General features: G+C 50.9%; 1 protein-coding gene across 1 annotated transcript; it reads left to right on the forward strand.

The window, feature by feature from the left end:
• The first annotated feature begins 1,754 nt into the window (after positions 1 to 1,754).
• On the forward strand, positions 1,755 to 23,691 carry POMGNT2 (protein O-linked mannose N-acetylglucosaminyltransferase 2 (beta 1,4-)). Its single transcript, XM_014860075.3, has 2 exons — positions 1,755 to 2,168; positions 21,376 to 23,691. The coding sequence occupies exon 2, from the start codon at positions 21,481 to 21,483 to the stop codon at positions 23,221 to 23,223; it is 1,743 nt and encodes a 580-aa protein (XP_014715561.1). The 5' UTR covers positions 1,755 to 2,168; positions 21,376 to 21,480; the 3' UTR covers positions 23,224 to 23,691.
• The last annotated feature ends 605 nt before the right edge of the window (positions 23,692 to 24,296 follow it).

Genomic DNA, 24,296 nt, shown 5'->3' on the forward strand with positions numbered 1-24,296 from the left:
GTCATTGACTGAAATGTTGTTGGGGGCACATGACTGTATTTCATCACCTCAAAGATCTCCCACTTGCTACCCCTATATAGTCACCACTTCCCCCACTACCCTCTCCATAATTCCTGACAGCCACTGATCTATTCTCCATCTCCGTAGTTTTGTCATTTCACAAATGTTACATAAATCAAATCATATAGTATGTAACCCTTTGTGATTACCTTATTTTCACTCAGCATAATGCCTTTGAGACTTATCCAAGTTGTTTCATGTATCAATTGTCCATTCCTTTTTATTGCTGAATAATAGTCTATGATAGGGATGGACTACAGTGTGTTTAACCATTCATCTACTGAGGGCCATTTGTTTGTTTCCGAGCTGGCACTATCACAAATAAGCAGCTGTGAACAATCGGTGCAAGTTTTTGTGTGGACATGAGTTTTCATTTCTCTGGGGTAAATGCCTAGGGGTGCAACTGGTAAGTCATATGGTAAGTGTATGTTTAGTTTTTTAAGAAACTACCAAACTATTTCCACTAGCAATGTATGAGAGATCCAGTTCTCTGCATACTCACCAGCATTTGGTATTGCCATTATTTTTTAATTTAGTTCTTCTCATGCGTGTGTAGTGACAGCTCATCACGGTCTTAATGTGCATTTCCCTAACAGCTAGTGATGTGGAACATTTTTTATGTGTTTGTTTGCTATATGAAAATGCTCTTCCGTAAAATATCTATTCAAGTCTTTTGTTAATTTTTGCATTTATGTCCCAGGATACAGTTTATTTTAATATATATATTGTGGGTGCTTGACAAGAATGTGTATTCTGTGTTGTTCGGTAAAGTGTTCTGTAAATGTTGATTAGATCCTGTTGGTTTTGGACGTTAGTGAGTTTTTCTATAATCTTGCTGACTTTCTGTTCAGTTTTTCTATCAATTGTCGAGAGAGGGATGTTGACGTCTCTAATTATAATTGCAGATTTGTCTAGTTCTATCAGTATTTGATTCATTTATTTTGAGGCTTTGTTAGGTACATTCACATTTAGGATTATTATGTCTTCTTGGCGAATTGACTCTTTTATCATTACATAATATCCCTTTTTATCCCGGTAATTTTCCTTGCTCTTGATTCTATTTTGTCTGAAATTAATATAGCCACTCCAACCTTTTAATTTATTATCATTATAGAGAATACTGTTCAACCTTTGCACTCATCTACGATTATTAGAACTTCTGGGTTAGAGGCCTGCATGTTTTTAAAGGCTTTTGACTGTATTGTCAAACTGCCCTGCATAAATTTACCAACTTACTACCTCAACACCTGGGCATTATCATTTAAAATAATAAATGAAGGACAGGTTTTTCCCAATTCAATAGACAGAAATGTTATCTTATAATCCAATGTGGGTGCAGGTAGTCCTGGTCAGGGCAAATCTAAATGAGTGAAATTCTCATCTATCCTAGCAAAAAGTCAAGAGGTCTAAAATTCATCAATCAAGAAATAGGTCACATGCGTATATTGAGAGTATGCACTAAGTGCCAGGCGCAGTAGCCAGAAGAGTCGGGAGTCGTTGCCCTTGGGGAACTGCACGGTGTGGGTGGGATACAGTGAGGATGGGGGTATTGGAGGAATGGTACTTTTGTATTTAAGTCCCCTGTAGTATATTTTTTTAAAAGCATGTGAACGTATTACTTACTTTGATTTTATAAGTAATATCTGGTTGTGCGTTTAACTTACATTTAAATTTATTATCGGGAGTCCGTAATTGTATAAACCTAACGCCAAGGAAAACGTAACCTCTTGGGGAGCAAACTACAACTCCCAGAATTCCGGGGGTTGAAGGGCCAGGCTGTTCTCGGATGCAAACTACAATTCCCAGGATTCCTGTAAGACAAGGGGGCTGGTCCCGGCCGAGGACCGGGGCTGTTAAACCCGCGAGCCTGCGCACGCGCACAGGTTGCCGGGCCGAGCTCGCCAGGGGGGCAGGCGCGCAGCGGGCACCCGCGAGCCCGGCCTCGGCGGACAGGACGACGAGCTGGAGCCTGCGCTCCTTTCCTGGGCCTCCCGGGCTCCGAGCGGGCGGCGGGGGCGGCGGCGGGTTCGGCCTAAACCGGCGCCGCACAGCGAACACCTGGCCGCGTCGGCGGAGGTGGCTTCAGCCCCGCCAAGCCTGGGCTGCAGGTGAGACGCGCGCGCTCGCAGCTGGCGAGCGCTCCGCGACCCGGCTGGGTTTGGAGTTGAGAGCTCGGCCCCCGGACCTCTCCCGGGAGAGGACGACGGGGGCGCCCGGCCAGGGGGTGAACGGGAGTCGAGGGGAGTTTGCAGGACGGAGAAGTGACGTGTGATGCAAACTGAAGGAGGCACAGGAGGTGGCAGGAGTGAGGGGACGTGGACCCTCGGGGTCTCCGAGCCGCGGGCCCGGGCGGCGCCCCCGGGGGTGCCGGCTGGAGCCCTTAGCTCGGGGCAAGCACTGGCAGCGGCTCCCCACGCCCTTTTGCTTGGGAGATGATGGTGCGCATGAGGCGCGGGAGGCGGGGAACCAGGGAGCCAGGCGAGGTGCGCGGAGGGGCCTCCCGAGCTCCCTTCGAAGGCAGTGTCTGGGAAGGCCTGCAGCTGATCCCTGGGGTTCTTGGGGCTCTATAGGACACCTACTGTGTGCCCGTTGATGGGAGTCTGCCACGGACCTGCTTGCCAGTGCCTGGGCAGCCTCTGAAGGAGGGACCCAGTGGACTCCCGACCCCACGCATGTGTGTGGGAACCCGTCTCCCAGCCACTAATGGGAATCTTCCTCTCCCAAGCTCCGGGGTCCTCAGGCCAGGTCCTGAACCTGGTAGTGGGTGCCCAGGGTCTGCTTATTTTATGCCAACCAACTCGCAGAGCCTACTCTTGAGGGAAGTGAGGGCTGGCATGGGAAGGGTTATGGGGTGCGCTTGATATAGGTCTTAGTGGCTAAGAGCACGGACAGAACAGGGGTCACTCACCAAATGTGGGGAACATTCAAATCCTGGCTTTCGTTTACTAGCTGTGTACCCTTAAGCAAAGCACTTATCCTCTCCGAGCCTCTATTTCTTCCTCTGCAAAATGAGAATAAAAGTACCTTCATCACAAGGTTGCTGTGAGGATTGAATGGAACAGTGCTGTGCAAGTCCTCGGCCCAGGGTCTGGTACACAGTGAATGTTCAGCACGCATTAGCACTTGTGGTTGCTAATGATAGAAAGTGTTAGAGATGAGATTGGACCCCACGTCCCTCTTTGTACTGGAACTAGCTGCCCTCTCTGGCTCTCATGGATCTTGGAGATCTCCCAGTTCATCCTTTCACATTGCAGGTGAGGAATCTGAGTCCCAGTTGGTGGCAGAGCCAGGAAAGAACACATGTCCCCTGTTCTCCAGGGATGGCCAGCCCATCAGTTCTTGAGCCTTGGGCCCCCGGAGGCCGAGGAAAAGTGGAGAGTGGAGATCCTCACCAAAGAGAAGGATGAGGTGCTGGTGGCTGGGTTCCCGCACACCCTGGCCATGTGAGCATCCTGGTGGCCCTGATGTGGTGGGCTATCAGAGCAGATGCAGCTTTTTTCAAACTGACCTTCTGGTTGGCGAGTTCTTGCTCTGAGCCTTGCTTTAGAATGTTTAGCAATAAACGAAGGCTTCTAGTGAGTATTGAGCTAACTGGAAAATTAAATTACCAAACGCTCCATTCCCCAAGGGTCCTCGTCACTCGCAGTTTGGTTGTCAGTGGATCTTCTCCCCCAGGACCCTCCCATTACCTGATAGGTTTTCTTTAACTGGATGAAATAGTGAATGTGAAAGGCAGAACCCACAAATGTCATCATAGGCTTTGGAGTCAGACTTGGGTTTGAATCCCAGCCCCACCACTTAATAGCTGTGTAACACTGGGCACTTCACTGAACGACTCTGTGAAATGGGGTTGCTAACACCTGTTTTAGATTTGCAGGAGGGAATAAATGAGATAATTCATGTAAGGCACTTAGCATTGTGCCTGGCACAGAGTAAGAGCCAGTGACTGGGGGTTGTTTTGTCATTATTATGATTAATAATACTATAAAAATAATTGTCAGGCATGGTGCTTTGCCTGTGTTGTCTCTGAATTAACAGAACCACCCTGTGAAGTAGGAAGAACTGTGTCTGTCTTTCAGACCAGGAAATGGATGCTTGCAGGGGTTAAGAGTGTTCCAAGCGGGCACAGAAGGACAGGTACTACATCATACCTCTTTTTTTTTTTTTTTTTTTTGAGGAAGATTAGCCCTGAGCTAACTACTGCCAATCTTCCTCTTTTTGCTGAGGAAGACCGGCCCTGAGCTAACATCCGTGCCCATCTTCCTCTATTTTATACGTGGGATGCCTATCACAGCATGGCTCTTGCCAAGCGGTGCCATGTCCACACCCGGGATCCAAACCAGCGAACCCTGGGCTGCCAAGAAGTGGAACATGTGCAGTTAACCAGTGCGCCACCGGGCCGACCTCTACATGATACCTCTTAAATGGTGAATCTAAAGTAGTCAGACTGTAGAAGCAGAGAATGGAATGCTGGTATCACAAAAAAAAGATAAGTAACGGGGTGGGAGGAAACTTTTGGAGGTGATAAATAGGTTTGTGGCATGGATAATGGGGATGGTTTCATGGGTGTATATGTATCTCCAAACTCATCAAGTTGTATATATTAATTATGTACATTTTTTTGTATCTCAAAAGAAAGAATTGGTCTAGGATCTTGCAGCTGCTAAGTGACAGGACAGGAGCTCACATCCTGGCATCTCAGCTCCAGAACTGGTGCCATTTAATTCTCCTGCTCTGCTGCCTTTGGTCTTCGCAACTCTTGAAACCCAGTTGTGACCCTGGGCAGCCTCCAGTGTCACAGCGGGGGGTCTTCTTGCACCTCTTGGGAAAAGGCGGCACCCTGCAGCCTGGCTGCATGAGTTTCCCATCCATGTCTGAGGTTGGATGAGGCTGCAGGAGGGCATCCACTGGGTGAGTCTGGGGGATGAGGCAGCAGAAACAAGCCCTGTGGCCCCTTGGGGCTCTCATCACTGGACCACGTGGCTGGGGGAGGGCACAATCTGGGTGAGACCTGGAGAGCTCGGTTATGGGAAGAACTGGTCTTATTTAGGGGCTGGGAAGAGTCCAGAGCTCCATCCTTGCTCTCTGGGCCGGAACTCTGCTTTTGGGGGGAGGGCCGCGTGAGCCATGGGTGTGAGGAGGCCTGGCCTGAGCCAGCTTGCCGCTGTTTTAATCTGGGCTCATGCTGCCTCTCAAGACTTCTTTTATAAAATAAAGAGCTGGAGCAAGTCATTTCTAAGGGCTCTTTTAACTCTAAAAAGCAGTGGTTTTGTGATTCTAAATTGGTGGCTCACCCCTCTCAGCACAGCACCGGGGCAGGTGGCAGTTATCACTGCAGTGTGCTCCCCAGACATTCCTTGGGGAGAGAGAATGGCCGCTGTTCTCTGAGCCACCTGCCACCACCAGGTCTCTCTCTGCCTGGCCGGGCAGGGAGTAATTACACAAGAGAAGCCTTGGGTTGCTAAGTTACAGACGAGGGCCTGTGGGTCTGTGTTTCCGGAGCCATCCACACCTGCTCTGCTCTTGAGTGATAAAAACTCATTGCTCTGAGGTCTCCCCTGCTTCTCTGCCACCCATTTACCTCCGAGTCTGATGGCAGATGAGCACAGTGCTTGAGAACAAGACCTCTGGGGTCACATGGGTTTGAATCCTGGTGCCCCTGCTTGAGCTGTAAGACCTAGAGCAAGGTACTTAACCCTACAAAGCCTCGGGTTTTTCACATTAAAAGAATGTGGCAACAATACTAGTACCTGCATTAGGGGGCTTTTATGAGGCTTAAATGAAAAGGGGCAGGAGAAGGACATAGGACAGTGCCTGGTACATGTAGGTGCCCAGTAAAGTAAGACAGTGGTAGCATCACCCCCCAGCCTTGCCCAGGGGCCATCATCCTCTTTTCCTGAGCTAGCCAAGGCAGCGATGGGTCCTTCCGTTTTGTCTGGCTTCCCACGTCCCCACTGGTACACACTCAGGGCTCAGCATCTGTCCGAGAACAGGCCCTTCACTCTGCCCGTGGTGACTATTACGGTACATTCTTATGCTAAGACTTGTCTCTTTTCTCCATTTTGAAAAGCACAACAGAGGGCCCCTTCTTTGCTGAGTAGTGGGTCTCAGCCCTGAGCCAAGCCTCAGGAAGGGGTTGGGGACTCTGGTGTGCCATATTGCCACTGTCACTGCTGTTACTGCCGTCACCAATAAAGGCCCTCATGTCAGGTTGTTTTAGACACACCCAGGGGTCCTTCAGCAGTGGAGGTTTGTGGCAGGAATCATGGTGCGTCCTGGGGTGGCTTCAGCAGTTGCCACAGTTGTGCTGGGTCCCAGAGCTTCCAAGAGGGGTGTATAGTAGTCATCGTAGGGAGCCAGAGACGCAGTCCAGCCCTGCTCTGTTCAGGGGCTCATTTCTCAAGGGCTCTACCATCTCTCTCATAGGCATCTAACACAAGTGCTGGATCCGACCTCTCCCTGTGTCTCTCACTGGTGGCTGATTTAGACCCAGGCTCTACCTTTAGTCTGCTTAGCCTGGGCCGAGAGACCTGGGCTGGTTTTTGTCATTCTCACACCACAAGCGGTGCAGCTTGGGTGGGAAGGAGTGGGTTGGGGAAACTCTCCTCAAAAGGAGGCTTAGAGTATAGCAGGCTTCGCAGTCTGTGCTGGAACGTAGGTTTATGCATTGTCTTAGCAGAGGCTGGGAACAGAGGTTACTTAGCCTTTATGGATGGGGAGGGTTATCCTCTGTTGAATCAGTTGTTTACCCTGGGCTGGACGGAACTGCCCTGCTGGGTATTTAGAAGCAGGGAATTGCAGGATTGTGGAGTGTTAGAACAACTTCAGAGCAGTTCTTCTTAAAATTGAGCATGCATAAGAATCACCTGGAAGCTTTATTAAGACACAGGTTCCTGGGTCCCACCCTCAAAGATTATGGTTTGGCAGGTCTGGAGGGGGCCTGAGACTCTGCATTTCTAGTATCCCAGGTGATGCTGATAGTGGGTCTGAGAGTCCTGCTTTGGAGGACCCCATGACCAGCCCGCCCCCCACCTGTGGAGTAGCCCTCACCGGTTGATCTTGTTTTGCTGGACCATTTCGAGGCAAGGGCTCACAGCTACAAGTAGCTGATCCCTGTGTGTTCCAACAGTTCTAACCCTCAGAGAAGTCCTCTGCCTGTCTCCCACGCTCAGATCTCGCTCCCAGTGACTTCTTACTGCAGCCTGACTTCAGGGCCCTGGGGCAGCCCGCACGGCTGTGCTAGGGGCAGAGTGGCAGCCGCTGCTGGGAATGACATGTACCCGAAGTCCATACTTATGCCCGGGGGCCTGGGTTGCATGTGTCACCATCGTGCAAGTCTGTCCGGTCAGTTAGAGTTGCAGCCCACCCCTCTGGAGCCACCTCACTCTTGCTGCACAGCCTCTCAGGTGTTTGAAGAATGGCCAGGATCCAGGGGCTTCTCTTCTCCGGGCAAGTGGCCCTGCTCCTTCAAGCATCCTACACAGGATAGGGTTTCTTGATCCTTCCTGATCCTGGCTGCCCCACGGTAAGTATCCCAGGAAGACTCACGTAGAGTAGGGTCATATCAATGGTTGACCTGTAGGCTCTGATTCCTGACAAAGGCGTGTAACCTGAGTCTAATCATGAAGAAACATCAGACATACCCAAATTGAGGAACATGCTAGAAAATAACTGACCCTGACTCTTAAAAATCGTCAGGGTCGTGAAAGTCAAGGAAAGGCTGGGAAGCTGCCCCAGATGGGAGGAGACTAGAGAGACATGATCAGTGGATGCCATGCTTCATCCTGGATTCAATTCTGGACCACAGAATAGAGACCATGGATTGATAACAGTATCTTATCGATATTAACCTCCTGAACTTGTGTTATGTAAGAGAATGTTCTCATTCTCAGGAAATATATGCAGAAGTGTTAGGAGCTGAGGGGGCAAAATGTCTCCAACTTATTTTTAAATAGTTCAGAAAAAAGAGAATGATAAAACATCAAATTAGCGGTTGATGAATCTGGGAAAGAGTGTAGGAGAGTTCTTTGTACCATACATACAAGTTTTTGTAAGTCTGGGATGATTTCCAGATAAAAGGAAGAAAAGACAGATAACGGAGATGACAGACACTGGAGCCAGCCTGCCCGGGTTAGAGTCTCGTCACTGCTTCCTGCGTAACCTTGGATAGATTTCTAACCTCTCTGTGCCTTGGTTATCATCTGTGAAATGAAGATCATCATGTGAAGTGGAGAACCGGCACCTAGTGATTGGTCAATAGCTCTGATATTATTATTATTGTTATTATTGGGAAAGGGAGGAGTTAAAGTTGACACCATGGTGATGAGGCCAAAGGAAAACCCAGGCAAGGCCTGTCACCTCCCTCCACTCGCTGATGTTGGACTCAGTCTCCCTGGGTGTCTGGCAGGGACTGCTAGTGACCTGGACACTGACGGCTTCACTCTGCAGAGGGCTTCATGAGTGGTCACCTGAGGCCAAGGGCCTCCACTGGTGAAACCCGGATCTCCTGGCAGCTTCATCCCCCTGCCTTCTCCTGGCACTGCCCCCACCTGCCCTGCAGCCTGGGCTCCAGGGTTTCCTGTCTTGTAATGCAGTGCCCATTCAGGCACATGTGGCTTTGGTCCTGGATATCACTGCCGTAGGATGAGAGAGGAGCTCATGGCTTGGTGGCCTCATGGCTTGCTTGGTGGGCAGGTGTGAGGACTGGGCACAGCGATGCCTGCTGTGGACAGAGGTTTGTAGCAGTCACTGCCAGCAAGGACATGTGGACACGTAACAGGGATGCTCAGCTTATCCCCCGCTACCACCACAACACCTCCAAAACCCTGCTCAAAACTCCCTCACCCACCAGGTGGCTTTCCTGGGTGCCCCCAGCCCCAGCCAGTACGATTTCCTGTCATGCACCTGTGTGCTGCATTGTGCACACTTCATGCTTCTTTCTGAATGTTTCATGCCTCCTATAGTGAGTTGTCTTCTGACCCTCTTGATGAATTCAGTCCTTGCAAACTGGACCCGAAGGCCCATCTGGATCTGTGTACACGTTGAGGTCTGAGCATTCCCTGTAAGAATTGTTTTTATTTGAATATGCAGTTTCACCTAGAAGAACTGAGGCAGGCGTGTTCTGCGTCACCTGCGTGAGCCTCACAGCAAAGGCTCACACGATTCTCTTCCCTGTTTACATCCGTTTATGACCACATGGGTGGGCAGTAGTGCTGCTCTGTTATGCCACAGAGCACCAACACCGGCAGATCTAACTTGCAAGTGACCCATGGGTGCCAAGCAAAAGCCAGATGATGTCACAGCAAGCTGTGCTACCAAAGGTTTCTGTGTTGATGGGAGATTGGAACCTGGTGAGGGGGCAGGCAAGCCTGTGGGAGGCTGGGCTCCCCTCTGCCTGCTCACTGTCCCGCCTGTGCTGAGAGCCTTGGGGACGAGGCTGTCCTCAGCAAAGCCTGACGTCACCATCGCGCATGAGTCACACGGACTGGAATTCTGTTGGGGTTTTCCCCCCACTTTGAAGGAGTTCCACACCCATTTATTGATAAGGGAGTCAAGTCACAGTCATCAGCTGTTAACATGGGAATTAAATTTGTCTCCAAATTCGACTTTGCTTTGCCCTTTATACTAAAACAAAGAGATATTATCCATGTTAAGGTTTCAGTCTAAGAATGTGAACTCTTAACGAAATGTTAAACATGCCTGGTTAATTAAATGTTAAGTTTTACAGGGAGCACTCAGGCTGATTTTTTGTCAAAGGGGACATACTTTTATCAGAAAACCTCATGTCCTGTCATTGTGTGTTTGGGTTTAGCGTAGCACTGGATTAATATTAGTCTTGGAGCACATATAGGCACTATGTTACGAGTTCCAGTTCCACGTGCTGCTTCTGGCAACAGAAGGAGGGGCGGGGGCAGGGGAGGAGATCCCTCTGAGGATGTCTGAGTTATTGGAACTCGTTTGGTCTTTGCTAACAGCATGCGCCAGGCACGGCAGCACAGGACCAGAAGCTTCCGTGATTGAGCACTAGTGATTCAGGCTGCATTTAGAAGAAAAGCACTTTTCACTGACAAAAAAGAATTTTGTAATTTTCAATCATAAGTATGAACAACCTTAGAAGTAAATTTGTGATACTATTAATGTAAAACCTTCTCTAGGTGCTGTTGCAACCCCTTGTCTGGGCCTGCGCCCTGCCAGGTCTTCCGCAGCCTGGGGCTGGGGGTGCAGGCAGTCCAGCGCCCCCACCTCCACAGCCCTGCTCCTGGAGTGACCGGTGAACAGCAGTGGTTCTGGCAGCCGTGCAGCTGGGAACTCGGGTGCAGCTGGTGAGGCCCGCAGGAGGGAGCTCCGCTTTACACAAAAGCTTACAAACTTGGGCCCGTTTGTACCCAGCACCAGTGAGGCCAGCAGCCCCAGCCCTTGGGCCTGCATGTCATCTTCACTCAGTTTGAATAGTTGCCAGAAGTTACTAATTAGGACAGTTCACATTTTAAATGGAGTTCTGGCTTCTCTGGAAAAACCAGAAGAGTAGTGTTAGGGACTCAATTGTGTGTCTGCAAATTCATAGTTGAAATTCTAACTGCCAACGATACTTGGCGATAGGGCCTTTAAGGAGATAATTAAGGTTAAGTGAGGTCATAAGCGTGGGGCCCCGATCTAGGACTGGTGACCTTATAATAAGAGGAAGAGAGACCAGACCTCTCTCTCCCCAGGGCACACAGAGAAGAGGTCATGTGAGCACACAGTGAGATGGTGGCTATCTGTAAACAAGGAGAGAGGCCTCAGGAGAAACCAAACCTGCCGACCCCTTGATCCTGGACTTACAGCCTCCAGAACTGTGAGAAAATAAATTTCTGTTGTTGAAGACTCCCAGTCCATGGTGCTTTGTTATGGCAGTTGAGCAGACTAACACAAGCAGGTACCACCAGTCCGCTTTCCTGCCATATCCTCATCAGCTTGAGCTTTAACCTGGGCGGTTGGTCTCTAGGTCATATGGCCCGCCCCTGGCCTCACTTTCCCCCTTGGCTCCCGTTCACATGACTGTGAGACTAATCACAGGTCCAAGTTATCACCTGTGAACTTCTGACTGACCAGCTGTAGATCCAACAACACCCCCCTCAGGTTTGATTAATTTCCCAGAGTGGCTCTGAAAACAGAGCAACATTTTACTTACTAACTACTGGTTAGTCAGTTCCTGGTTGGTTGGTTGGTTGGTTAGTTAGTAATTACTGGTTTAATGTAAAAGAATATAACTTAGGAACAGCCAGATGGAAGAGATGCATAGGGCAAGGTATGGGGAAGAGGCCTGGAGCTTCCATGCTTGGAGCATGCCATTCTCCCCAAATCTCCACGTGTTCACCAACCCAGAAGTTCTCCGAACCCTGTCCTTTTGGGTTTTCATGGAGGGCTCATTACTTAGGCATGATTGATTAAATCATTGGCCATTGGTGATCCATTCAACCTCCAGCCTTTCTCTCCCTCCACCCAAGTCAGGGGGTGGGACTGAAAGTTCCAACTCTCTAATCTCCTTGTGGGTTGCCCTGGCAAACAGCCCCCATCCTTAGCTTACCTAGGGGCTTTCCAAAAGTCACCTCCTCAGCATAACTAGAGACACTTTTATGGTTCTCTGCACTTAGGAAATTCCAAGGGTTTTAGGAGCTCTGTGCCAGAAACAGGAAGACTCAACGTAAGGTTATGTTTCTTATTATAAATCACAGCATCTCAGGAAGAGCATTTATCTGTCTCTCTTTTTTCTCTGCGTGGAATGGCCCAAGTCAGAGACCTTGTGTCCTCTACAGATCTCTTCCCACTGGGGGCTCTGGGCGAATTTTTCAGCCCAGAGGGTGGTGGTCTCCTTGGCTTCTCATAGATTACCAGAGCTACATGCTCACTTGCAGATCCTAAAGACCCAGGGGGACTAAGAGTCACCATCTTACCTCTTCCTCGTTCAAGCCTCATGACAAGACTCCTCTGGGGCAGCCCAGTTGGAAATGATGAGGTCGAATCCTGGCCTGTGCACATGTGGCCCAGCCTCTGAGACTCTCTCTGAATGGAACATGGGGACGAAGTGAACCATCCTGCTGAGGGTGGTAAGGAAGGACTGAGTGAGGTTGTGCATGCATGTAAGGGAGCCCGCACGGCAGTGGGACAGAGCAGGAGCTTGGTAGGTATGCCATGCTTGCCAAATCTGCAGAGAAGGGTGGAGCCCACCCCACTGCTCAGAAGTGGATTTACCAGGAGAGAGAGGATTAAGGACAGCAGGGGAGGGAGAGGCAAATTCCAGCTTCTTTTGCGCTTTGGAGATCTTAGGAAAGTACACAAAGCTCTTACAGTAAGTACAAAGGAGGACAGAGTGCTCGGGAGTGCGAGGAGTCCCTGCAGAGCAAGGGACCTTGTGATGCTGGGATTCCAGCCTCTCTGCCCATTTCAGCCGAGCCAGGTGACAGTGGGGCATGGAGGCCTTCAGTCTGAAAGAGCTCTTATCCCCTGGTCGCCATTGTCCTGGAGAGGCTATTGGTGCATGGAGTGGCACTGAACAGCTGGTCAAACATCAGGACTGAGCAGATGGCACACCCAGGCAGTCAGACCAGCCCGTCCTGCAGGAGGCAGCAGCTCGGCTTAGAGTCTTTCTCGGTCTCCAACACCGAGGATGGCGACTTGAGTTCTCTCTCACCGCCCCTGCCTCCCTGCCACTGCCCTGTTGTCACTGAGGATAGCACTCTCCAGGCACTGGTAGCCCCAGGAGCAGTGATAATTGGCCTGGAGAAAGGGGATGTCATGGGTTTATTGCCTAGCAAGCACCTTGGCCCAATTATTCGTCACCATTTTGGATTTTCCTCCTAGAGTGTATTACCCAGGAACACTCTGATATGGTGATGGGGAAAGGCCTCTTTTATCTTCTTTGGGGCTGGGGGTCTGATTAATGTACTCTCTGCCTCCATCTGTTCGCTTTTGAAAACCTTTCTGGGGATTTTGCCTGATCCTTCAATTCTCCTGGTTTGTGCCGCTGCTGCAGTGCAGCTGTGGGGCAGGGAAAACATGGGGGCGGGGGGAGCACGGGAAACAGACTGGAAGGGCTTTATAATTACCACTGACTGCCTGAGTACTTGCTGGCTTTCTCACCCCCACACTTTGGCTTCTTCACAGCAGATAAAAGTGCAAGGGTGGCTTGCCATCTGTCTCCACGGTGGTGAAATAAATAATATCTGTGTTAATTAACGTTCCCCCAGAAGCAGATCCTGAGGCAGGATTCAAGTGCGTGTAGATTATTTGCACTCAGTCCCAATAAATATGAATAGGGGAGTGGAGCAGTGAGCGGGGAAGGCAAAGAGGGCGTGCATCAGGCCTGTTTCCACCGGGGGCAACCACTTGATCCGTTAGGGAACTCTGGGAGCCAGTGCAGAACCTGCCTGAAAGCTGTCCCGCGGGAGGAGGGGAGTGGGGAATTTATGCAGCATTCCCATCAGACTTGGCGCAGGCTGCCAGGCTCGTAAGTGGTAAAGTTGGATGGAAACCCAGGAAATCCGATCTCCGGGTCCCAAGCTTTACCACTGCACTATTTCTAGCAAAATGTTCTGTCCATCCCCAGCAAGCCTTCCTTCCCATTTTCCCTCTTAGAAGGGCAACTTGAGAGCCTGAAGCACCCAATAAAGGACCCTTTGGGCCAGTCTGTATTTGTCCTGCCTTCTGTAACACTTCCAGCAGGCCCAAGGGGTGGGTGGAAGACTTGTGACTAATTAGCAACAGTCCTCCCCTGTCCCCAGTCTCAAGACCTGCGTGAAAGACCTGGAGTTCATGGGCCCTCAGAGTAGCTGTGACTTTATGCTCTTCTCTTGGGACCAAAAAACCCCGTTGGGATGTGAGTGAGTGGGAGTTCTGTTAAAAAACTAGCTTTGAGTCCACAGGAATTTATTTAAAATTTAAATCATCTGCAGACTTTGGGCCTTGAATTGCCATAAGGAACATGTTCCTTGTGCCCGCTTCATGCTGACCTGCCAGGTGCCTCAGCCCCTCTCCTCTAGGCTCCCCATTTGAGTCCCAGGCTCTCCTCTCCCACATTGAGTGGGGAGACACGGAGGCTGGGAACTTGTCATTGGATTTTCTACCTCCAGGCTGCTCTGCTCAAAGACCTTCAATAGCTCCCCATTGCCTTTATAGGAAAGAATTCAAATTCCTCCTCCAACTAGACAGGACTGTCCAGTCTCCTTGGATCGCTCCCTGGACAGCCCCCAGCCCCTTTCCTTTCCATGCTGGAGATGACATTTCTGTTTCCCTCTGAAAGATCCAGGAAATGGCCAGACCAGAGGGACTCGTTTTTTCCTCAGGAAGGGTCTGGCCCATACAGCCTGCAGGGCTCACTAGAGCGCCCCCTCCTGCCTGTGCTGTGACGCTCAAGTTGCCTTAGTCCATGTTCCCTGCCAGCAGGTGGACCCTGGGTGGACAACTCTTGTAGCTCCACCTGGCCCACCATGAGTATGTTTGATTTGCTTTTGTTTCTCACACAAGGGTTTATTAGAGGGAGGGCTTTGTTTACCCAAGTCAGAAGGGTCGCGGGGAAACTGATGCCAAATAGCACCACTGGGTTAGAGCACAGAGCTCAGAAAGAGGAGGTGCCAGCAGCCCCCCCCACATTTGCTTCGTGCACAACACTTTGCAAAGAGGTCCTCCTCCTGTGCCAGTTAGGTGGTTCTTCGCTTTGAGAAACCAACACCCCAATTCAAACCAGCTTCAGCAATAAGGAAAATTATCATCTCTCCCAGCAGGAAGGCCAGGGATGGGGCTCAGGATGTCACGAGGGTCCTTTGTCCTTTTGTCTCTCCTCTATCATGTCATCCTTGGCATCCTGGCTTCCCTCTCAAGCTATTTCCCCATGATCAGCAGATGGCAGGCAGCAGCCATGGGACAACATCTTTTTCTATCCAGTGGGCGGCAATATGACAGAATATGATTCCTTCCCTTTGGTCTGCTTGGTCCTACCGGGTAGAGTGCCACACTGAGCCCATCAGTGGCCCCGGATGTGTGCTATCTGCTGATCGGCCCTCTGGAGGTAGAAGGCAGACCTTGGCTTCCTCTGCACCTGTAGGTACCAGGGGGCGGCGTGGCTATCTGGACAAACCCAGGATTTTGTTAGGAAGAGAAAAGGGCTGCATAGATGCTGGGTGGAAACAGTGTCTGCTCTCTCATTTATTAATGCACTTGACCTGGAGGTCCAGGAAACAGAGAGTTGGCGACTGACTCAAGGCCACAGGTGACAGCATTCACTGTCTGGTCTGTCTCCATCTTTGGGAGGAATCTTCTCCTGCTTAGATTTAAAATCCTTTGTTTCAAATGACTGTGATGAAAAGTGACAGTTTCTGCCTCAGCGCTGATCAGCTTTTGCTTGGAGTCAGATGAAGGCAGCCGAGTGTGTCCAAAGTGTTTTAAAATGCCAGACTTCATTGTGCATCCCTTTGGCCCTTTTTAACCATTTGCTGCCTCAATTTCTTTTCCCTCTCTGCTAGACACTTTACCTATTAGGCTGAACCTCATTGCGTGAAATTGCTGTTTTTGTACATCAGAAGCAGTCAAATGTCAGCATTCATGGAGTTCAACAAATATGTAATTTCTGACCTTCTCCACAACCCTGTGAGGTGGGTGCCGTACCCTCATTTTTCTGACGGGGGCACCTAAGTTCAGAAGGTCCACACCGTAGGTTGTGGGGCTGGGGTTTGAACCCGAGTCTCTCTGGCTTTTTTTTTCTTTTTCCAAGGAAGATTGGCCCTGAGCTAACATCCATGCCAATCTTCCTCTATTTTATGTGGGATGCTGCCACAGCATGGCTTGACAAGTGGTGCTAGGTCCGTGTCTGGGATCTGAACCTGCAAACCCCTGGCCACCGAAGCCAAGCATGCGAACTTAACCACTATGCCACCGGGCCAACCCCCTGTCTGGCTTTTTATCCTCAGACTTTCCCAGACAGCACACATCCTCTTCTGGGAGCCATCTATGACCAGTAATGCAGCAGGAACTCAGAGCCAGGCTGCTTTAGGAGGTAACATGACAGCTACTGATTAATCAGCGATACCTATAAAGAGGTCTCCAGAAGTGGAGAAGATTCCACTAATGGATGGAGTTGGCCCGGGGCTGAGGGGCTGAGGTGTTCTCCCCCTGCCACTCCCCAGTGGAGGGGCAGCGAGGGTGTGGCAGCGCTGGCAAGGGGAGCACTCCAGAGGCGTTTCCAGGAGCAGAGGAAGCTCCAGGGGATGGAATGGGCCTGCTCTCCCTAGGGGGCTGTGCCCAGGAGGATTCAGAGTGGCTCATCCTCGGCAGAGCTGGCCCAGGCTCTGGAGCGAGGCAGGTGGATGGAGAGGCAGAGAGACTGGGCTGTGCGAGGAGGAGCTATCTGACTTCCTTAGACTCTGAACCCAGAGGCTGTGCGGCCAGCCCGCTCGTGAGCTGCTGCTTCCCCAGCCTCTGGGAGGCAGCGCTGCCGCGGGAGCTCAGGACACCCCCATTTTCAATCCTGGCTGGGCTTTAGACTTGCCCTGTGATTTGGGACAAGTTGTGTCTCCTCTCTGTGAACTGAGGAGGACTTGCCTAGTGGTTGTTGACCTTCGTAGCAGTGGAATTCCTTAAGAGCAAGAAGCTTTTTCATATGAATTCTTATGGTACCTGTGTTAGTTTCGTAGGGCTGCTGCAACAGATTGCCACAAACTTGGTGGCTTAGGAGGACAGAAATTTATTCTCTCATAGTTCTGGAGGCTGGAAGTCTAAAATTAAAGCGTTGGCAGGGCCATGTTCCCTCTGAAAGCTCCTAGGGAGAATCCCTCCCTGCCTCTTTGACTTCCGGTGGCCCTTGGTAGTGCTGGGTGGTCTTTGGTTTAGAGCTGCGTCATTCCCATCCCTGTCTTCGTCTGCACATGGCCGCCTCTGTTTCTGTGTGTCCTTTTCTGTCTCTTTATCAGGGCAGTCTCATTGGATTTAGGGCCCATCCTAATCCAGTATGATCTCAGCTCAAGATCCTTAACTAATTACATGTGCAAAGACCCTATTTCCAATTCAGGTCACATTCTGAGGTTCTGGGTAGACATGAATTTTAGGGGGATACTATTCAACCCACTATAATATCTCTAAGTATAAAGAAACTAAAAGGGCTTCTGTTTGGAACTATCTGGAAGCCCATGACCTTGGCCTCATGTCCTTTTTGCCCACCACCATCCTCAGCAGCCCCCAAGGATGAGGGTCAGCAAACCACTGGGTACCCAAGGTTCCAGGAAGCCCTAGCTCACCAGGTCCCGTGTGATGAGACTTTGGACATATAACTTTGAATTGATGCTGGAATGGGTTAAGACGTGGGGGCTGTTGGGATACATGGCCTGGTTCTTTGGTTAAGAGCCACTTGGTTTTTCTCAGATCTGGCTGTACCTCAGAATCACCAAGGAGCCTGGTGAAAAAGCAGATGCCAGTGAGACTTCAGGTTCTGGTCAAAATGGAGTAGACACATTTATTCCTATCCCTCCTACTAATACAGCTGAAAACACTGGACATTATATATAAAACATCAGAAGACTGAAGAGTGGAAAGAAGAATGTAGACCAGCTAGGGACACTGCAACTCATGGAATGACACAGTGGTGGGTGCCCTGGGTTTCCTTTTTGTCTCCTGTAGCTCCAAGACTGGGTAGTAGAGAAGTCTGCAACCTGGAAATGCCAACAGGCATAGACCGGAAAACCCCACGGAAAGCTGCTGTCTCTTGTCAGAGGACTAGAAAAGGAGCAGCCTACCAAAACAGAAACCTTTTTGACAATTACACCTTGTTCCTGCAAAACACCAGGGAAAATTGCCCTCCCCTTCCCTCCCAGCTTTAAAAAGGCTGAATGGATAGCCTAGACTTCCACCCTCACCTTGTGGTAACTAGGTGTCCCCCACCTTCAACAGCCCCGTCCCCGTGGATGGGGCTGGATGGGAAGCCTGGACTTTCACCACCGCCCAGGGCTATCGAGATGTCCCTCCCTACCACAGTTCCCTTGAGGTGTCAGTGGAGCTTAGGCTTCCCCTCTGCCCTCTGCCCTGCAGTGGTGATGAGGCACCCCTCCTCCCCCACCAGGGTGTCAGTAGAGGCCAACTGAGGACCCTAGCTTCCACCCCTGCCCAGAGGTCATGATGTGTTTCTCACCTCCCTGGCAGGGCGGTGTTGGGGGAAGCTGAGTAAGGAGCATGGACTTCCACTTCCACCCGACGGTGAAGAGTCAGTGCTATCCCTTCCCCCACCAGGATGGTTTTAGCAAAAACCTGCTAAAATAGAAGATTTAATATAAGGTCCTGAGTATCATAATACCCCAGGATAAGTCTCAGCAAAGAAGGGGAAGATAAAAAGAAAAACTAAATGGAAATTTTAGAACTGAAGGATATAGTAACCAAAATGTAAAAATCACTGGAATGGGCTCAATAGAAAAATGGAGATGACAGAAGACAGAATCAGTGAACGTGAAAACAAAACAATAGAAATTATCCAATCTAAACAGCAGCAGAGAAAAGAGACTGGGAAAAGAATTGAACAGAGCCTCAGAGACCTGTAAACAATAAAGTTTTAAAAATATCTAGCATTAGTGTAATTCGAGTCCTAGGAGAGCAGTGTGAGGCTGAAAAAGTGTTCAAATAAATAATGGCTGAAAATTTCCCAAATTGGGTAAAAGGCATAAACCTACTGTCAAGATTCAGTGAAACCCAAACAGGATAAACGCAAAGAAACTCACTTCATAATCAAACTTCTGAAAACTGAAGACAAAGGAAAACCTGAAGAGCCACAGGAGGGGAAGGAAGTGTCACCTGGGGAGCAGCAGGTCACATCCAGCAGATTTCCCATCAAAGCCACGGGGGCCAAAGGAAGTGGCACAACCTACATTTTAAATCGCTGAAAGAAAAGAACCATCACCCCAAAGTTCTGTGCCCAGTGATCTATCCTTTAGGAATGAAGGTGAAATCAAGACATTTTCACATGAAGGAAAACTAAGAATTTGTTGCCAGCAGGTCTTCCCTAAGAGAATGAATGACTGAAGGAAGTTCTTCAAAGAAAGGAAATGATAACAGAAGGAAACCTGGAACATGGGGGATGAAGGAAGGACAAGAGGAGTGAAAATACGGGTAAATATACCAGACTGTCCTTTTCCTCTCGAGGAAATTACAGTGGACAGTTGAAGCAAAATCATAACATTGTGTGGTGTGGGTCTCAGTGTATATAGAGGAAATATTTAAGATAATTATATTAAAAAGGGAGGAGGATAAAGTAACTAAATGGACGCAAGGTCCCTTTACTTACTCGAAAGGTAAAATGCCAACAGCAGTAGGCTGCAGGCAGTTGCATGTGTATAACGTGATGCCTAGAGCAACCACTGGGAAGTCTATACCAGGAGAGACACTCAAATACACCATAGATAAACCAAAGTGGAATTCAGATAATCCACGAGACAGGAAAATGAAACAGAAGAACAGAAGATGCATATGCCTGAGCTACACCCCAGACCTCCTGAAGCAGAACTCCAGGATCAGTGCCTGGGAATATGGGTTTTTAGCAAGTGCCCCCTGGGGATTCCAGTAACGAGCCAGGTTTGAGAACCTCTGGTCTAGACCAGTATTTTTTAAACAGCAAATTGCCAACCCTATTAGTAGGTTGTTAAATCAGTTGAGATAACCACACTCTGCCCCCCCCCCCCCCCCCGCCTTTTTTTTAACAAACTTAGAAAAGAATAGAATGGACCAGAAGAGAAAACACTGGAGGGCATTACACCTGGTCAGGGTAGTGCTTCCTGAAATTTGGCAGAGATTATATAATATGCATATGTGGATGAGGGTAGGCTGGAAGAGATTGTGCCCCCAGGAGTGGCCTTCAACTAACCGCTGGACAGGAGTTGGTAGCAAATAGCCCAGCTTCCCTGAAGTGGCGGCCTGCTCATTCATGGGCCCTGTATTGGCTTCACTCTTCTCCATCCCACTTCCTCACTCTCCTACAAGTATTTCTTTGGATAATTTCTCAAACGATTTTGACTCAAACCCTTGTCTCTGACTGTGCTTCTGAGGGAACTTGCCTGAGACACCGTCTCTTTCTGGGCAAGATTGCACTGTGATTCTTTTGCTCGCAGGGAGATGGAGGTTGCAGGACACCGGGAGTCAAAAGCTTGCTCCAAGGGAATAAAGGGACAGATCGATCCGTCCCTGGTGCAGGGCCTGGTGGCGCCGGCTGTTCCCCGGCTGCTCCTTTGAGGGCTGAGGGTGGGACTCTTCAACGTCTGGACAGTCCTGGGCCTCAGAGCGGATGGGATACCCTTCCCGGCAATGCGGAAAAATGGGAGCAAGTGTCCGTGGCCCGACCAGCCCTCTCTGTAGGTGTGTATGTGGGGCAGGGACTTTAACCTTGGGGATTTTTGCATCAGTATAGGAAATATTTGTCACTGGTGACATTTGAACACAATTCTCTTACTGGACCACTGAGGGGGTAACTTTCTACCCATCCTTTCATGGGAATCAAAAAGCCAGCAGACATGGTTTCCAAACTGGAGCTTTAAGCAAGAGCAGATGTTCCCTCATCTCCCCCATGCATATGTGCCGTGTGTCCCGAGAAGGGGCACACTGGGTTCTTGGTGTGCAGCCTGGGAACAGCACTCACAGGCCTTCAGTCCCATTTGTCCTTACCTTTGGCGGTACCAGGAATGTCAGGCCTCTAAAGGAGAATTTCCCTGTGGCCTCTCATCACAGGTATCTCCATTGACTAGCTTTTGTGGCAGCAGTGCCTTGTAAGAAACAGCCCCAGAATTTCAGTGATACACAATAATAAGCACTTACTCAGCTCAGATGTCTCTGTGTTTGTCCATCTTGGCTGGGTTCGACTGGTGGTTCCGATGGTCCTGACTGGGCTCACTCATAGATCTGGGGGTCAGCAGAGCTAGACTGGGCGTGGCTCCACGCACATCTCACTCCTCCTGGGACCAGTGAGTTAGGCTGAACACTTCTTCTCATGGCAATGTCGTAAGTATAAAAAGGGCAGGGCCAGTCTGATTATGTTCTGTTGGCTAACATCTCATTGGCCAGAGCAAGTTATGTATCCAAGCCCAAAGTCAAGGTGCAGGGATGTATACTCCGCCATGGAAGCAGTGAGGGAGGGAAGAGTGCCTACTTTTGAACAACAGTCTCCTCTACCACACCTACGATGTGCAGGATAGTGCCTGGATCCAGTGCTGCAGCAGGCGTACATACGGAGCTAGCACAGTGCCTGGCCCGTGTGGGAGCTTGAGATGACTCGAAACTATGCCAACACCTTTTTCTTTTCCTTCTCTCCTCCTGCAGGCTTTGGCCAGTCCTCAGGGTGCCTGCAGGGATGGGTAAAGCCCACCAGGCCTGTGGCACTTCCCAGGGGCCCTCATCTCACTAGGGCCCCACAGAGGCGTTAGGATGCACCTGTCAGCAGTGTTCAACGCCCTCCTGGTGTCGGTGCTGGCGGCGGTCCTGTGGAAGCACGTGAGGCTGCGCGAGCATGCAGCCACTCTGGAGGAGGAGCTGGCCCTCAGCCGACAGGCCCCAGAGCCAGCCCCAGCGCTGAGGATCGACTATCCAAAGGCTCTGCAGATCCTGATGGAGGGCGGCACACACATGGTATGCACGGGCCGCACACACACTGACCGCATCTGCCGCTTTAAATGGCTCTGCTACTCCAACGAGGCCGAGGAGTTCATCTTCTTCCACGGCAACACCTCTGTCATGCTGCCCAACCTGGGCTCCCGGCGCTTCCAGCCAGCCCTGCTCGACCTGTCCACCGTGGAGGACCACAACACGCAGTACTTCAACTTCGTGGAGCTGCCGGCTGCCGCCCTGCGCTTCATGCCCAAGCCAGTGTTTGTGCCCGACGTGGCCCTCATCGCCAACCGCTTCAACCCTGACAACCTCATGCACGTCTTCCATGACGACCTGCTGCCTCTCTTCTATACCCTGCGGCAGTTCCCTGGCCTGGCGCAAGAGGCCAGGCTCTTCTTCATGGAGGGCTGGGGTGAGGGTGCGCACTTCGACCTCTACAAGCTTCTCAGCCCCAAGCAGCCACTCGTCCGGGCACAGCTAAAGACCCTGGGCCGGTTGCTGTGCTTCTCCCATGCTTTTGTGGGCCTCTCCAAGATCACCACCTGGTACCAGTATGGCTTTGTCCAGCCCCAGGGCCCGAAGGCCAATATCCTTGTCTCAGGCAATGAGATCCGGCAGTTTGCACGGTTCATGACAGAAAAGCTGAATGTGAGCCACACAGGGGCCCCCCTAGGCGAGGAGTACATTCTCGTCTTCAGCCGCACCCAGAACAGACTCATCCTGAATGAGGCAGAGCTGCTGCTGGCACTGGCCCAGGAGTTCCAGATGAAGACAGTGACAGTGTCCCTGGAGGACTATGCCTTTGCAGATGTCGTGCGGCTGGTCAGCAATGCCTCCATGCTGGTCAGCATGCATGGGGCCCAGCTGGTCACTGCCCTCTTCTTGCCCCGTGGGGCAACTGTAGTTGAGCTTTTTCCATATGCCGTCAATCCTGACCACTACACCCCCTATAAGACACTGGCCATGCTGCCCGGCATGGACCTCCAGTATGTAGCCTGGCGGAACATGATGCCAGAGAATACAGTCACACACCCTGAGCGGCCCTGGGACCAGGGGGGCATCACCCACCTAGACCAGGCAGAGCAGGCCCGTATCCTACAAAGCCGTGAGGTCCCGCAGCATCTCTGTTGCCGGAACCCTGAATGGCTCTTCCGAATCTACCAGGACACCAAGGTGGACATCCCGTCCCTCATCCAAAGCATACAGCGTGTGGTGAAGGGCCGGCCAGGGCCGCGCAAGCAGAAGTGGACAGTCGGCCTCTACCCAGGGAAGGTGCGGGAGGCGCGGTGCCAGGCGGCGGTGCAGGGCGCCTCCGAGGCCCGCCTCACCGTCTCCTGGCAGATCCCGTGGAACCTCAAGTACCTGAAGGTGAGGGAGGTGAAGTACGAGGTGTGGCTGCAGGAGCAGGGGGAGAACACCTACGTGCCTTACATGCTGGCCCTGCAGAACCACACCTTCACTGAGAACATCAAGCCCTTCACCACCTACCTGGTGTGGGTGCGCTGCATCTTCAACAAGACACTCCTGGGACCCTTTGCAGATGTGCTGGTGTGTAACACGTAGCGAGGCTTTGGGAGGCTGGCTCCTCCAGTTCAGCGTCCCTGGGCCTGTTGGCCCCCTGTGGTGGCTTTAGGAATTATTTATTTATTGAGCAGGCCTGCCCCAGGTCTGTGCCTCTGTGTCATCCTACTGCTTCTGAGGTGTGGGGTTCGCAGCGCTCCTCTTTGCACTGGTGCGACGGGACCCCCCACCCCCTTCTGCCTTCCTGAGCGTCCATACCCCTGGGGAAAGTCCTTAGGGGGAGGAGGAGGAGGAGAAGGAAGAAGGAGAGTAAGAATCCCAAAGAACCTCTTTGGCTGAGTGATCATGCTGTTCCCCACTGAGTCTTTCTGGTTGACATCTAAGTTTCTGGAAACTGCCAGTGATCATGTGACTGTTTGGGTAGGTGGTTCATCAGCTTCCATCACCATGAAATTCACCTGTAGCCCAGCGAAGGGTATGTTTGGAACATTCATTAAATAATTATAAACATCTCGGTCACAGCTTTTATTGGCTGGTAGGAAGGGGGTCTGGTAGTCAATAGCCAGATGCCCTTTGTTCCTGATTGTCAACCAGGGAGATGTGGCGATGGGAGAGCGTCGAGGACGGTGAAGCAGGGCAGGCCGGCTGGGCTTCCCCTTCACTGCTGGATGAATACCCTGTTTCCAGTGAAGTGGGGTAAAGCCTGGAAGTGGGTGGGAGAGAGCTGTGGTGAGGAAGAGCAGCCTCTGCCAGGGCTGCTGCTTAGCTCACCTAGACATTCAGACGCACGAGACACGGCAGGCCACACCTGGTGCCAGATTCACTGAGAAGGACGTAGAACAGGATGCTCAGCCTGCCAGCAGGGCCACCTCGAGCAGTTCTTTCCACAGGAGGAGTCCTCGCACCAGTCCAGGGGCCGTTCTCTCACCTTCTCCCTCAAGGGACTGCTCAGGGGTGAGGGGATGACACCCACAGTGGCAGTTGTGGGCCTCTTCAGCTTAGAAGCCCCGTAGGAGCCACTATCTTTTAAACAACCCACAACCATGTTCCCAGGGTCCCTCAAGAGTTATCGCACTCAGGGAAGCCAACAGCTATGATGTCAGACCAGATATTTT

This window comes from Equus asinus, chromosome 21, assembly GCF_041296235.1.
Source record: "Equus asinus isolate D_3611 breed Donkey chromosome 21, EquAss-T2T_v2, whole genome shotgun sequence".
Lineage (NCBI taxonomy): Eukaryota > Metazoa > Chordata > Mammalia > Perissodactyla > Equidae > Equus > Equus asinus.